The following is a 17,255-nucleotide window of genomic DNA, read 5'->3' on the forward strand; positions in this document are numbered from 1 at the left end:
AGTCAGGCACTGGAACAGGCTGCCCAGGGAAGTGGTTGAGTCTCCATCCCTGGAGGTATTTAAAAGACAGGTGGACGTGGTGCTTGAGGACATGGTTTAGTGGTGGACTTGGCAGTGATAGGTTAACGGTTGGACTCGATCTTAAGGGTCTTTTCCAACCTTAACAATTCTATGAATCTATAAGGGTAACGAACCAGTTGCTCAGCTCAAGTCAACTCAAGAAAACCTTCCATCTCTGTTACGGGTAGCACTTAGTCCCTCAGAAAACTGCATATTAAGGCTGTTCAAGCTTTTGCAATTGTTTGCAGGTCAATTGCCTCTTCCTGCACCTTCGCCAGAAACAACCTTCATTACAACTCCACTCACCATTTTAGGGCAACACTGAAGTCTAGGACGACTTTACACTTGGCTGTTGTTCTACAGGGTCTGAGCCAGAAGTGACTAACGTACACCTGGGGCCTGCACACGGAACCCAGCATCACACAGGCAGGTCTGGTCACAGTTCATTGCAAACTGCACAACTCAAAAAGGTCTTTGCAGCTCCTTTCAGTTTTGGGTGCTTGCTAACAGTCATCCTGTCCTAATTATTGATAGAATCTCTGTCAGTTAAATTATCCACTTCAGAAAAAAACCTCCAGAATCCTTTTCCACTTCCTAAAATACTGAAGCACAATAAATGATTGTAAGACTCAAATATTTATAGAAAATAGGCTGGCAAGCAAAGATGACAGTCCTCAGCTGAGCTAGTCACTTGTGGCCTCGAGGCCCTGTATTATTCGACCCTGCATGAACATGTGAATGTTACTGCACAAAACTTATCAGCCAAATGTTCAACACTAATATTTGTTATCCCAAGGCAGACAATTTGGTAATAAACGGTACACTCCCTTCCAAGCAAAACAAGCAATAAAGAACGCACATTCTGCTCAAACGATTAGTTTTCTTGTTTGAGAAATTTTCATTTCAGCAAATGAAAAACATAAGAGAACACTGCGTACCAACAGCAAGTATTAGGATTTGTTACTCCTGAGCTCCCTTCTGATGGGGTGGGAGAATGATTTCAGGGGGAGGGGCAGATGAGATCTCAGCATGCACGCACAAGTATGCAATAGATGTGTTTTCATGGAGCTTGGCTTACTTTATACTATTTTTTTTTTTCCTTATTAGACTACAAAAATATTAAGAAAAATAAATAACTCCAATGATATTAATAAAAGCTTGTAAGTTAATTATTCTCTAGTCAATTTAGTGAGGAAGTCCTTCTGGCGGCTTCACAACTGCAACACCTGAAAACCAAGCATTTTCCCTTTGCCAGCAATAACCCTGTTCCTAGGACTATTGCTTCGATCGAAAATCTTGGAAATTCATAAGTATTGTTGAAGCACTGAATAATTTGCCAAGTTGGCAGGCATTCTTAATGAACCAGGGAAAAAAACCCTTTCTCTGTTCACTTTACGAAAGATGTACACTTGGAAGTTACCCTAGACCCCCACTCAACCATTATGTCATTAATATCAATATTGTATGTTTTGCAAATCCTGCATTCAGGGAACTACTTTTATTTTTCTTCCTCACGTGACTTTATGCTGGGCAATTACTGTGTCCTCTTAAAGCAAAAGACATTTATTTCAAAACACTAATTTAAAAAACAGTGCTGTTGAGAAGCTGTATCCTCACTTCTTCCATAAATAATGACAAATTAAAAACAGCGGCAGAAGTCAGCAATGACAAATTGCTACAAGTACCCAGGCCTTATGAAATTCTGAGAACCTAAGGTCCCAATCCCAATTCAATAAAGCATTTAAACATTTCAAAGTCCCATTTTAATTCACATTTCTCAGACATATAATTAAATATCTTACTGAACCTGAGCCTACACCTAAAATACCACCTCAGTATATACGAGCACAGCTCTGTGTAAGGAATTGTCCATTGCAAAATATTAAGAAAACTATAGAGTGTCTGACCAATATTGAATACACTTAATCAGTGAGGTTTAATGGATAACTCAGGGACTGTATTAAAAGTCAAATATTCAAAACTGGTATAAAAAGCATCTTTACTGAACAACTTATGAAAACAAAACTGTGTAACATTTGAGGCCGTTAAACAAATTACATTACTGATACTGACAAGAACTCTGTAAAATGTTTGCCAAACATTTTGCTTGTCCACAAAGTATTCAGTGAAAAATATACCAAATAGGTCACATTACACAAAAAATGATTTAAAAAAGTCAATGTAAAAATAGTAATTATTTTCCTAGCTGCTTTTTTCCCCATCCATTTTTCAAAACATGTAGAGGACAAACATCACGTGGATCACTTTTCAGTCTCATTCTCAGGTTCACTGTCTCCACTATCACTGTCTCTTCCGGGGTGTTCTGGCATTGTTCGATGTTCATCAACTTCAGCCACTTTCAGTTCTCCTTCCTTTATCGTTTCTTCCCCTACCTTATTTTCTTCTTCTTCTGCATCTTCCTGCATGCCTTGTACTTCACCTTCTACTTCAGCCTCTTGAGTTTGAGTAGTTTCTGGTTCTTCAATCATGGCAGGTGGGGGCAGTAAACGCTAGAGGATTAAAAAAGAAAGGATGTTCCACTTTTACAACAAATGCACCCATTTGGGCATATATTCCTATTTTAGCTTGAACTGTTCACCTTATATTTAGGATTTTGCATTAGATAACAAATTAACAACACAGACTTAAAATTTAGAAGCCCTAATCATTTGTAGGCACTTAACTCCCATATAAGAAAAAATTAAGAATAATCTTGGCTCGTACAATGGTCTTATTAGACACATTTTTTGACTGAAAAGAGGGCGTTAAAAACTCAGTACTTCCAATTCAAAGATATCAAACACATTTCATCATCCCATACAGCCAGACAATAGGGCTATGGTAAATCCCTACTTGGAGCAACAAGCACATTCCTACTGTAATCTCATCTATTACCATTTCAAACTCCTAGATATGTTTAACTTGCTTTTTGAGGACTTTAACAGCTCATTCCAGTAATTTCCCCTTGAAACGTCTTATAAAATGTTATATGAACGTTATCTGTACTTATACAAGTTTCACCCGCAGCTGTAAGTGTAGAACAATGCAAGTTCCAGTAACAGTTAAAGCAACACTGATATCTTTCACATAATACTTCTGGAAAAGTACTTCAAACAATACTTCTGTAAAAGTACTTTAGTATATTCAAAGTGTTTTGCTCGCAACCAAAAAAGTAGTTTGCAAAACATTATAAGCAGCAATGGTAGCCATATTACAGACTTTGGAAAAAAAATACCAAGAACACAACGAGCTGAAGAGGATGAACGCTATACAACTCCAGGCTGTACAGAAACACTCGTACTTCTTGCAGCCTGACATTATTTAATGACATGATAGATATTTCCTTGGAATACTGTGAAGCATTTTAATGAAATGAAAGCTCAATAAACCTCCCATGGATGATTGTTTAGTTTTGTTTTGCTTAAAGGCAACTTGGCTTCATGTGACAAATTGTTTAATTACAGTGAAGTCTTATCTTCAATTAGATGACACTAATATTACAAATTTCTGACAAGCATAGGCAAATCTAAGAAGCAATTATGACTACCAGCAGAGATATGAAAAGCATTTTTTATAAACTTTGAAGTTATCATACTGGTCCCTATAATCCATCTGTTCACAGAAAATGTGTATTTCAAAAGCAGAGATCCTTTAATTACAAAAATATATTCTTGATGTATGAGACAACTCAAACTACTTCTGTGATTTAGTTAGATGCATGTTGTGCTTTGTGACTACTACTGTTAAGACTAGTGTAAAAGAAAAGGAAAAATATCATGTTGTACTAAATAGGGTAAAAGAAATTTAATGCCTGCTTTTTTTTTTCCTCTTTTTTTTTTTTCGGTAGTTCACTTTTTGGCTTCTCCTGCAAGGAGAGTGTGATTCATTGCCACAGTAGGAAACCATCAGTTTTGTAACTAATTTTAGCTAGCAATGGATAAGATTAGGATGCTAAAAAGAATAACGTATTAGCAGAAGGATCAGGTCCATATTTGATTAAGGTGTCAAGCAAAAATTTTGGTAAAATTTAGATGCTACCATCTGCTTTTCAGGACATGTATACACTTCTCAGTTTTGACAGGGCTAACCATTTGCATCTGAATGCGACCAACTGCACAGTCCACTAAGTCTTCATCACACGCGATCTATACGGTTCAGAGATCTCCAACTATACTAGACAAACTGGCTCCAAAACAAGTCTCATCATGTGCTTATAGGACTGGGTTTCTAACATAACAGTGAGAGCTTTCACTACTTTAAAAAAAATACAGTTAAAAGAAGAGGAGATTTTAGTTGTGTCACTCCTCTTTCTCTATCCCCCCTTACAGCAGACAGATAATTAGAGCACTTTCCCAAAATAGTGAGAAAGTAACCTGTCTAGCTGGCAAAGGCTTTTTCTGGGTAGCAAAATGCTTCAAATTTGGCTGAAGCTATGCCTCCCAGAAGAAAAAATAAATAATCCAAGATTCACTGCATAAGAACTGCAGAGGAAAAGAAATTTTCTATCTGAATGTCTGACATTCAGTTAAAGGAGAAGTTTTGGGTTCTGATCTCTACTGACTACACTGTCCCATATTAGATGAAACAGTCACTGGAACAAGGAAGGAAGAGGAGGTGACAGAGAAACATCCTTGCATTAAAGAACAGAACCTAGATCTCACAGACAAATGCCTTGGACTAATCTGTTCAAGGATACAGAGCCATGCTCACACTCTCTTCCCACAGCCAGCTAACAGAGAGCGAGTAGTGTCCTTTTACATCAATTTTTTCCACTTTTGGAAATCCTTCAGAAGAGCAAAAACGAACAAGGGAACTTCAGACTACTACGAAAGAATAAATTATAGGTAATATAAACATGATACACCGCAAAAATTAAGTGAAAGCTGATGGGGTAGCATTTAAGACCTCTCCCTTTCTGTTTACTATCAACTACCTCTAGGCATCTACAGATCCAAGCATGCTGAGTAAAGGCAGCTTTCTGCTCAGTATACTATCTAAACTACCTTAAAACTCTGCTCACATACATAAGACGACAAGGTGTTTCTGTTGGGTTCCGAATTCTGCTTCAGGGATTAAACACTGACAAAATTAAGTACAGAAGTGAGAAAGCACCTACAACTGCTTCCAGCCCCATACTATTTTGCTTGGTGCTGAACTAGTGCTGAAAAAAATTGCTCCAGAATAAAACCGCTACAGCTGCTAACCAGCCTGGACAATGCAGTGAGCAGATGGTTAAAATGGTTCCAAGACATGATCTGGTCCTTCTATACACTGCAGGCTTGTCATGAAAACCTCTATTACAAAACATTGTTGCACCATGCAGCGTTGCTATAATACCACTAGCTGCACTTACCTGTAACATAACACACAAGTTTACTTCAATTAAATACAGGACAGGCTAGTTCTTTAGTATTAACGAGGAATTTTTGGGCCCAGACAGAACCATGTCTAGCACTCGGCATCAATTACTGCTGGTTTTGGGGCCCTACATTGGGGCTTAAATTACTAAAAGATACAGCTCTTGCTACTGCAAGATTTTAAAGACCTCAATATTCTTACTCCCAGTCATAAAACCTTCTTGAATTTTAAACATAACAAGAACAGTCTCAAAGCTCAACAGCATCTCACGTCACTTACTAAAAATCAATTTTATTTTAAATGCACACCTTCCGAAAGTCAGAAGGTCCTTACCTGTTGATAGTGGCGTGTACTCTGTATCATGTGCATATACATAGTGTACACAAAGTTAGCCATTTGAGGCATGTTCTTAATAACATGTATTTGGTGAGATGGTCTTTCTCCATTCTAAGGAAGGGGAAAAAAAGTAGGCATTCAGCAAGCAAAGCAAAACAACCATTATTCAAAGGTTATTTAACTATATTAGAAAACATAAATCCCAAGAAATTAAATAATGCTTTTTAAAGAAAAAAATAGCTAAATTCTTTGGACAGATAGGAAGCATAAGTCTTATGCTTTGGAAAACTGGATTAATCACGATACTGCAGCCCAACGAAGAAATTTCAAAAGGAAAGGCTGGGTTATGGCTCCATAAAGTACATTTTGGACTTGAGTCATTTAACATATTAAAGGCACAAATAATGTAGGATCAGATTAGGACTTTGCCTACTTGTCCACCACTGCCCAGCTCCTTCTTGCTCACGTTTGCTGACCATGCACACTGCATTCTTTGTTGCACAGTGGACCTGAAAGTTTCAACTGAAGGGCTCCCTCCAAAAGCTGTCAACAGCAGTTAAGACCAGGGAAAGATCAGTAACTGAATTTTGAGTTCATGTAGGCACCCCTTCTCAAAGCTCCAGGAAGCAAAGCAGATATGCCTCTCCATTTCTTCATCTAACATCCTACTCTGTGTGTCCTGTGCTTAGATGCTTAATACAAACCTTTCCTTGAAAATCTAGTGCAGTATTACAAATTACATTTTCATACTTATGAACCTAGCTGAGCAACAAAACTCTTACAATTCTGGACCCAATTTTAATTTAAAAAAAAAAAAAAAAAAAAAGGTAAATTGTTGCCCTGAATTACTCAGACAAATGTAATTTTACCTCTTTTTATTAAAAGCGATAAGCTTAGTGTGGCTTTTTTTTTTTGAGAAATAACATTATTTTGTTTAATAACAAGACCAAAAATATGTAACACATTAAAAACTTACCTATTTATCATAAAAGAAAATTATTGAATCACTTAGGCAGAACTTAGGAAAAAGCAGGCACAGAGTTACATTGATCATTAAGTTTTGTAGAAAAAAAAAATCAATTAAAAACTGCTAGTGCATATCATGATAAAAGTTAACTCTAGTGACATAATTATCCAAGAGGCACTGGTTTAGCAGAGAAGACAGTACCACCTCTTACAGCCCACTCAAAAAAAGTGGGCAAACACACCCACCCATTACAGATAGCAAAATTCAGAGTAGCTGTGCCTACCTGTCTTGCCGTTGGAAAACATTCTGTGGGAATGATATGGAGATGAAGTGGTCGAGCTGTGAGTTGGCTGAAAGCTGGAGTTAGCTCAAAACAGTTCTGAAACAGCGATACTCTTGCAAAGATATAAAGACCGAGCCTGGCTCTTGACATGGCAACTACTAATCGTCGGACATCCCTTCAGAAAACAAACAAAATCAATCATGTGCTTTTCACTGATGACATGGTTGCAATAAAAATAACTAGAAGCATACAGGAGTCTTAATTAAAGGAAATGCAAAATAATCTGCTAAAATACTATTTTGTCTTTAGCTTTTTTTCTATTCATACTGTTTCAATAACTACCAAATCCTTGAACCATTATATAAAAGAGGTTTCACTGTACCAACTATGATATGAAAAATCACCCTTTACTATTTGCCTAGACTTCAGAGGTAAAGATTTACATTGAGAACAAATCACAATAGCATTTCTGTATCCCTGAACAAGTAAACATGAGTTTGATAACTCATCTAACCACTGCTGAACAGACAAGTCTTCCTCCACCCCACCCCAAAACTAAAATGCAAACATTTTAAACTACACATCATAACGCAACTTATGCGGTGATCAAACTTCTGATACAAAACAAGTTAAAAGCTCACTTACAGGAAAGAATCTATGAGAAAATTTAAGCCTGCATTTGTTCAACAAGCATTACATTCCTATCATTCTACTAGGGTGAAACCAAGTTCAGCCTATCTGCAGTAATATAAACTAATTATAGTGTAAGAGCCATTAACTAAAGGATAAAGTGGTTGTGAAGAGGGTACCAGAGAGTTATAAAAGGAAGTATGTCTGAACTTCATTCAATACATAGCATTAAACTTCACTTCTACTACATACTCAATAATTGAACACTTTTGTATAATGTACTACAAACATCTTTCTGAATACAGAAAACATGTAGTTTAACGACACTACAAGAATATCTTCTTACATACCTGAGGTGGCCAACAGCTTTGGTACGCACTAGTGAAAGGAGAATATAATCATTTTGTTGACCTTGAAATCTGTCCACAGTTGTTACCTAGAGAATCAAAAACCAAGAAAAAACCTCCATAGGTTAAACTTTGCCATTTCAATTAAAACGTGACACCAAAATTTTAACATCAACTTTGGACTGAGACTGCAATAAATGAGAAAAGAAAATGCTTTAACTCTGTTTAGTTGATCTCTAACCAAAAATCATCAGCCTGTTGTTTTGGGAGATGTTGGGAGGAGCTTTTGTCTGACTGTACACTGATTCTTTTACATTTTTATTCAATTTACACAGCTAACAGTGGGGTACTAACACCAAAAGATTGTGGAAAGCCATCAGTTTTATAACAGAGTTTTAACCCGCAGAATTAGCACCAGACTTATATGATTATGTTTTTTGATTTGTTTCATCAGATTTGTCATCATACGTTTTATCAAGCCATTTCCACTCTGGGTGAATCTTCCTAAAGATTTGGTTTTTGTTTTTGTTTTGGTGGGTTTTTTGGGGGGTTTTTGTTTTGGTTTGGTTTTTTGGTGTTTTGTTTGTTTGTTTGTTTTTTTGAGGACAAAATAAATGACGAAGAAAAGAGTTATTCTGTCCTATGTAGTCCGTAGCCTTTCCAACTTCACTGACTTCAGTTTGTTTGTATGTCAAATCACAAACAGGTAGAAACAAGGGCACTACTCTGGGAAATTCCGTAGAACGTAGGTCAATAAATGTGTAGTTAACCAGGGAATACTTGTGCAAAAAGCTGTGAATCTATTAAAATTAGTCTGTTCTATAATATAACAATTTAAAAACAAACGAAACATAACCACTCCAATGGCTGATATATTTTCAAAGTCACCTTGTTTGGCCGTCCAATCAGTGGATTATTTCCACACCGCTGATTAATGACATCACGGATCAGGTGTTTCTGTCCATTGTATGTTGTCAGGATACTTATCTTGTCTGCAGGATAACCAAGCAGGCACATATACATGAAGAGTGCTACAACATATTCAGCTTCACCAAGATTCTTAAGTTTAAAAGAGGAGGGGGAAAAAAGAAAAAAAAAAAAAAGGGGGGGGGGTTACTCGACTTGTAAGGTTGGAAAGAATAACATCTGTGCCATTATCATGTATTTAGACATAAGTCTCAGTGCTGAGAAATGTCTATAGATCTGATCTTTCTTTGCTCACTTAAAAGCCATTTTGAAAGAACAAAAGAACCACAAGTAGGTTTAATAACTTCATTCTGATTCCTCTTCAGAGAATTGCTGAAAATCTCTAATCAGTATTATTGTTAGTCACTGATTGACACTTTCCAATATCTGCTCAGAAGCTCCCAGTTTTATTTCAATACAAGATTAAAATCTAAATATTTAATAGTCCATTTAAATTACATTTATGAGCTATTAAATATTTACACATTTGTATATAAATGCATTTATATGCTTATAGCTGTCTGCCCAATGGAACTGCCATCTTAACTGTATTATTACAGAACTCAGCCAATACAGTATTTAATTTTTCCTTCTTGAAGGTCATATGCCAAAAAACCACCTGTTACGTAAAACTGTGGAATTATAATTTGTTAAAGGTTATTACAAGCTGATAGTCTACAGATACCTGTATTTAAATACAAAGGTTTAAAAAACACTTTGCACCAATTTAACATGGTTCCAAATAAGCACACAAAGAAGTTGCAATGACTCACTCTCCAGTAAGCTGGAAGTAAGAACTAGTTGAAATAGAATAACTAAACTCCTTTCAACTATTAATTAAGGAGACAGACACCTGGATTATCAAATCCAGTTATTTCTACTGAGGCCACACCTATTCAATTTCAAATGACCAGCTGTTGTTTTGTATTTTGTAACTTTTTTTCTGTGCCATTACTAATAATAAATGTCTGTCCCAAAGCATCACTCTTCTGGCTGTAGGAAGTTTTGTCCTATTTCCAGACTGAAGTTATTCATAGCCTGTTTCAATCCCTCTTCTGTCAACAAAAATTATCTTTCAGCCTAAAACATTATTCTCAATTGCTGACATTTATTCCTGCTATATTTATACTGGGAATCTTATCCCCACTTGGTGTATGTTTGACTAGGCGAGACATACCAGCCTCCTTTATTTCTTCTTCTTAAGCGGGCTCTGCATTACTTGGAAAATGCAGTTGCTATGCATACCAAACACCTGTGGGTGTAAAGCTATTCTACAAATCTTAATCCCCTTTAAATCTGGAAAGAAATGCCCAAATTCACAAAGAGAGAAATAATACATGGTAGGAGTTTGTTATCTCATGAAAAACCATGCAATGCCACCAACAGACTCTGCTAATATCTCTCCATCCTCAAGATCATGAAAAATTAACTGTAGGACATATTATAAGAGTTTTCTCATGAAAGTACTGTTGTAATGACAAAGGTGTTCTGTGTCCTTGTGTGAGTGTTCTCAGTCTTCTTTGGCCCAGGAATGCACTAAAGCAGTGCTCAGATTCTCAGTTATCAGAATTCTGTTTTTAAGGCACTAATTTCAGCTGTTCCACAGGACAACTTTTTACTACTTGTACATTACAGTGTTACAGCTTAAAAAATAAAATCATAAGAAACTCTCCCACCCAAACAACCCTGTCCTCTAACTAGAAATGAGATATCGTGGATTATGGCTCACCATGGCTTCGTTCATTAACAGCACACTAGTTTGTATTAAGAAAAAAAAAAGTGAGAGGAATCCAAGCATAAACTATGAATATCTTTCATACCTTTTAAAAAATAGATTAACATAACTCTCAATGATGTTAACAGGGGAAAAATGACCACAAATATTATCATCTTAAAGTATGTTGTTTGCTTTCTGTAATATTAAACAAAATACAAGGTGTTAATTCCATGTTTGAATTAAACTCATTAACTTGCACACAGCTCCAACCTCTAACTTTGCCGAAAGCCAAACTGGTACTTTTGGCACCAAAGTTTGTTTTCATCACTGTTTTTAAAACAAGAAGAATAAGAGGACTGAAAATATAAGCATGTCATTACAAGCGTAAAAGGTTTTCCTATATTTAGGAGGAATAGATGGAGGCTGTTGTTGCTGGCTTAATTTGAAAATTTAGTTGAGAAATTCCAAGACTAAGGTTTTTTTTTGGCAATTTACTTCAGCCTCAATGTCTCTCTGCCTCTATATTTCTTGCAGTACTGTTTCATTCTTTTATGAATGTACTTTTTAGCATTCTTAAATATACATCAAATCAAAACAGTGACTCTTTAAACTCCAATATGTGCCACAGAGCAAACTTTCACTCTTCACGTACAGGGGAAATGCTACTGTTTATTTCACTATCATGGCAGTACATCTGAATTACAAAATATAGGCCAAAACAACGTTTCACAATGAATTATACACCAAATGTCACCCCTCTCATAACATTGAGAAAACAGATATCAAGCAAAGTCACTCACTTTGAGTAAAAAGCAGAACATAACATGTTATCATACCATTCAAAACTGATTAAAAGGAAAAAAAAATCATGCATATGCATGATTCAATTATCTGAGAACATGAATTAAACATCAGTTTACCATATTCTGATAGTCTGTCTTCATTGCAGATTTAATAAGCCATATCCAGATTGAATAATGTATAGATGCAATATTTCTCTTACCTGATAGAAATAAGGATTGGGTTCAGACTCTCCCACACCATTGAAGTCTTCTACATTTATAAGCTGGAAGTCGTACAAAAACCCAGCATTAGCTGTTCTGAACTCTGGCAGAAGCTGCACGTGAGGCAGGTTACCCAGATTCTTGTAACGCCAGTTGTAGAGGTTACATAAACTGTCCAAAAACACAGAGACAAACCCCAAATAGTTAAAGCAGGTTCTTGAACTCATTCAAAATAGTTCAGATACACACAACCCCTCGCTTTGAAGATGAATGCTTCTGTAGGTTTTCAATGAAAAAAATATCATCGCTGAATAGCCTGTACATATATAAATGAACATACTTGTACAAGCTATACAGCACTTATCTTTTTGATGCTTTTTTGGTTCTCAGATTTCACTTCTTTTTTAGAAAGCTCAATGCAGCACACTCACCTTTAAGCCTGTTACACTTGATCAGCTCTACAGCAAAGGGTACAAATTTTGCAAAGAAATCTAATAGGAATTTTCATGGTGAACAAAAGGAATATTAAAACTTCTTTACAAAAAGGAAGGAGTAAGGGGAAAAGGATTTTCTGCATTATCCGCTGAAACGCTTCTTACTGCAAAAAGAAATTTATTTTCTTATTTTGTGTATTGCCATGTATTAACATGAGATGTGAAGGGAAGCAACCAAAATCTACACAATTCTGAATCATATCTGGTATTTAAAGGGACAGTAATACAACCAAAATGCCTCAGTCAGAAATGCACAACAATATCCAGACCAGATAAAGTAGCAGAAAGTTCACGGGGAAGCTACCTATGACCAGAAAAGACAAAGAGTAGGAAGGTATGGAAAAAAATCCTTCATCAGGAAATTGCTTGCACAGTGAAGGAATTCTTCTGCTCTCTTATCCCTAAGAAGTTCTCTGAGATGTTGCAAAATAGTAGATGGAAAAATAAACTTCATTTATCATCATACTCATATATAATTTGCATTTTTAAAATAATACTGAAAGTAACTGTTATTCATATGACTGGAAAATAATATTCCACCACCCTCAACATTTCTTACATAAAAAACCTGAAGTTCTCCTTCACGTTGTTCATTCCACTTTACGCCTAAAAAAAGTAGGATTTAAAACTAAACTTAAAGTAGCAAGACTTTATATGGAGACATTTTCTTTTCTTTGGTTTTATTTTCCTTGTTACGATTTTCCAAGTAATCATGTGGTGTGATGGAGCCCTGCTTTCCTGGAGATGGCTGAACATCTGCCTGCCGATGGGAAGTAGTGAATGAATTCCTTGTTTTTCTTTGCTTGTGTGCATGGCTTTTGCTTTACCTATTAAACTGTCTTTATCTCAACCCACGAGTTTTCTCACTTTTCCTCTTCTGATTCTCTCCCTCATCCCACCAGGGGGGAGTGAGTGAGTGGCTGTGTGGTGCTTAGTTGCCAGCCGGTGTTAAACGACAATATGACACCACAAACATGCACTTTACACAATAAATAAATTTGACATCTAAATTAACACAACAAAATGACAAATACATGGATAAAAAGAAAAAGTTCTCTTACTACAGAGAAGTAATATCTCTTTTAATATAAAAAAAGACATTATGCTCTTGTGTGGACAGCCTGGTTGTTTCCAGTCAATCAAAGCTGAAGCTCTGCTGAAATACTACAAGAAAAGTACCCTTTTGCAGACTGTAAGGGAAATATGATATATTCAAGGCCAAATAAAGAAAATCTTTATTTGGTCTTGAATATATTAAATATACTAGTTTAGAAAAGGAAGCTTCTGCAAAAGAGTCTCAGCTGTAAAAAAACCCAAACACTTAAGACTATTAAAATTCCTTTAAATAGCATTTTCATTAAAGTACTCACACAGTAGCAGAATACTACTATATAAAAAAAAGAAAGTAAAACTGATTGCATTTCAGTGAAGCAAAATCTGACTTCCTAGTCTACGCTGAAACAAATGGAACAAAACAACTAAATTACAGTTTTGCGAACTCCTGTCCTAATAATAGGAAAAAAGTTTCCAATACTATGTGTGCTTTTCCAGTTTTTTTAAGCTGGTAGTTTCTTACAAGCTAGACATGCCATTTTCTCTGTCTCACCTTGCTCTTGCTCTTCCTTGTGCATCCAAATCAACAGTTGGCACTCCAACACGAACAAACCGTGTAAAAAGGGACTGCTCCATGTTGGAGTATTTTTGAAAAGCCATGTTCTTAATGACTGGTGGCAACTGATGATGGTCACCAATCATAATCCACCGCTTCAAACGACTGAATCCATCCTGAGGGTTCTAGAATTAAACAATTATACAATTATAACTACTACAATATAATCGAGGCACTTAATTACAACACAGTAATAGTCAAATTGGCTGTCTTAGTCTCAGCCCTAAATTTCAACATTTGTTCCTAAGCTACACTGAACTGCAGTCATTTTGAAGACAACTACTAACTTCTTTCCAACCTACTACCAGGAAAAGGGAGTATTAAATAGTCTTGTTTCTTATGAAGCAACAGGTAAGTTTATCTATTACAATCAGCAGAGAAACATCAGGATAAATACTATATTACATTGCTTTAAAGGCGAAAAGTAACATCAGAGGAGAAAAGGAAGAACCAATTATAGAAGTTACAGTAGTGAAAACCCTGATTTCTACAGAGTACTGTTACCCTAGAACAGTCTTTTAAACATTATTTTTTGGGTTCTGAGATAGTGGATATGAAGTGCCTGAAGCACCTGAAACAATTTTAAGGCTCACATGTCTGGGGCACAAACTGAGCCTGCTTTTCAGGTGTCTCTGTGGTTCATGTGCTTCACCTGTTTACCTCTGGAATTCCCACATGGCCTCTTCCATGACTAGGATGTACCTCTAATTAATCCTCACCCTGGCTCTTGGACCGAATGCTCTTCAGTATGTTTGGTATATCTCTTTCCAGTTCCGCATCATCCTTTGCCTGCCTATGTTACACACTGACAGAGCTCATGAAGCAACGTTGGAACATAGGGACAAAAAACGAACAGATGTGTGGGTAACATTATCTAGGAATTAGAATCCTGAATATTTCCACCTGCCAGTTTTACAATTCAGACCCTCATTTCTTACACACACTGTGATATTTCCCTTTCCCCATAGGAGCACTGTTCAAGACAGAGACTGAAGGTCCTTTTCTTGCCCCCTGAAGTGGAAGAGTACTGAAGCGCTCTCTGATCAGAAAGCAAGGAAGGAAAATTAAACTCTGGTCTGCCCAGCTCATCAAACCTCAAGATGCCTTAGTAAGAAAGTAGAACGACAGAAATTATTTTCAATGTCATGGAAAAAGATTTCAACCCTCCAAAAGGTTACTGATTTGGAGAAGACCAAGCATTCTATATAATCATTCTGCCCTTATCAGCAATTTCAATCTCAGAGCCCTCCAAAGAACACTGTTTTTAAAAACGTCTTACTCTGAATTGCAAGTGCAAGAAATCAAGTGCTACTACTCTGTAAGCCTAGTTCCTTAGGTTTTGTTAAAAAAAGCCCTCAATTTTCAAGGAATATTTGGATGGCTCTTGTAAGACGGTCATGGAATATCCCCCAGAATATGGCTCTATGGTGAAAAGGTCTGCTTTAATTACACAAAACTCTTCAGCTTCTGCATTGCTCATATACACGTATTTCCCCTCACCAGCCTGATTCATCTGGTTATTCAGTGCTCATTCAAATATTTGAAAAACACTATATGATACTTATTTCACTAAATATAATTCATTATCAATGAAAACCATGGTAAAAGCCATGCAGGATTTATTCATTACAGAGCACTACAGTACAATGTTGTAGCATTAAATTCAAGACTGCCAAAATGCAAAAGCAACAGCCTAAAGTATTAAATGTGTCTTTATGCACAGAGATTTAAATACCTAATTGCAGGAGAAGCCACCTAAATGACATTAGAGTAAGAATCAAATCAACAGTACAGACTGTCTTCAGTTTTACTGTCTTCCCACAGCTAAAGAGTTTGCATAGAGTGCCAGAGGGAGCCCATACTTCACTTCCAGAGGTGAAATTTTATCTTGTGATAATCTGAGATTACAGAGATAAGAGCCACAGATGTGAGAAGCACATTTTGCTTACTTATGAAATCCTCTAGCTCTTAAAAGAGGAAAGTGATGCATCTCAAGCTCAAGTTGCTAAAAGCAACCACAGATAACCTTCACTGGAGGCACAAAAAATTTCAAGACAGTGAATGTGTTGAATTTAGAATGATCGGAGTGAACAATTTTAGGGAAAGATACTCAGCTTTAAAAGTAGCAGTGTTGGCCCTCTATTACAACAATCCCTTACATTAGAGTCATTGCTACCAGACTTCCTAAACACTGTGCTATAAATATCCCCTGTGCCATGTTAGCTTCAGTTTCCTTCTTTCCTTCCCTCTGTTAGCAGCACCTTGCCAGCTGCAAGACTTCCATTCAAATTATCACATCTGCATTCCTTTATCTACCAATTGTTGGTTTGCCAAACACAGTACAAGCTGCAGTTTATTCTAGGCTAAATATTTACCAATCAGCTAGACAAAACGTGCATATTATTGGGCAAAAGTAGAAGTAGAACCAGTAACCATTTCTTTTCTTTCTGTGGAGTTCTAACATCAATTAGAATGTCTCCTCTCTACTTGGCTCTAGTTTTCCTGAAAGTTGTAGGTGCTTAGTATCTCTCTCTCTCTCTGTGTTAATCTTGACTGAAACCAACCAAACACCACAAGCAGACAGGATGACACAGAGCAATTATGTAAGCCTTACATTCTTGGGAAACAAAACCGTTATGTAAAAAGTAATAATTTTAACAATTTTTTTTAAAATGAGCAATAATCACTACTAAATGGGGAAAGAATAAAAGTAACAAAGCCAGGACCTAGTTTACATAAAAATCTTTGCTTTTTTATTTTCAAAATGAAAGCCTGCTACTACTACTATTTAGTCAATAAAAGCAATACATTTAGAACCTATTAGCTTACTCCATAATATTAAAAAACAAGTATAAACAACTAATGTAGAACACTGAAAGTTCTTACTGTCCACTGAAATTGCAAATATCGGTTCTAGGCTACTTTCTGCAAGAGGCATTTTCCTTTTAATATTCTATATTGTTCAAGAACACAGACTTTCATTTATCATTTTTTTGTAATATGTTTTATAATTCAGGTCTAACCTGCAACAGGAGAGGTATAAAGGTTTCTATCTCCAGAATCTGAGCAGACTCTTCCATTAAGATGTTGTCATACTGAGAAAGAAAAAGTAAAGAGATGTCCATCAACCAAGTAATACAAATTAATGCTGTTATTCAGCCTACCAAAAGAAGCATCAATTCCTCATTTGGTTTTTGATGGGTGGGACAGTTACAGCAGGATTTGACCTTATAGGCAAAATATCAGTATTACTAAAAATCCATGTCAGAGGGTGAAATCCTACTACATCAATGGCAGATCTATCTGTACCAATCAGGGCTTACATCTAAAAGGAATCCATGACTGAACGACATGACGTGCTTCCCATATGCCATAATCCATCCGCAAGAGAAGCTTTCTTCAGTGGAACAAACTAATTTGGTAT

The 17,255-nt window shown here is 36.3% G+C and overlaps 1 protein-coding gene across 1 annotated transcript in view; it reads right to left on the minus strand.

Moving 5' to 3' along the window:
• Positions 1-396: 396 nt before the first annotated feature.
• Positions 397-17,255, minus strand: part of AQR (aquarius intron-binding spliceosomal factor) — a 60,421-nt gene continuing 43,562 nt past the window's right edge. The window contains exons 28-35 of the mRNA XM_082316709.1: positions 16,855-16,926; positions 13,769-13,956; positions 11,668-11,839; positions 8,870-9,040; positions 7,985-8,070; positions 7,005-7,179; positions 5,752-5,865; positions 397-2,570 (exon numbers count right to left, since the gene is read on the minus strand). Coding sequence (XP_082172835.1) covers positions 2,322-2,570; positions 5,752-5,865; positions 7,005-7,179; positions 7,985-8,070; positions 8,870-9,040; positions 11,668-11,839; positions 13,769-13,956; positions 16,855-16,926 — 1,227 coding nt within the window. The 3' untranslated portion in view covers positions 397-2,321. The remainder of the gene's footprint in view (positions 2,571-5,751; positions 5,866-7,004; positions 7,180-7,984; positions 8,071-8,869; positions 9,041-11,667; positions 11,840-13,768; positions 13,957-16,854; positions 16,927-17,255) is intronic.

This window comes from Platalea leucorodia, assembly GCF_965183815.1.
Source record: "Platalea leucorodia genome assembly, chromosome: 7".
NCBI classification, from domain to species: Eukaryota; Metazoa; Chordata; class Aves; order Pelecaniformes; family Threskiornithidae; genus Platalea; species Platalea leucorodia.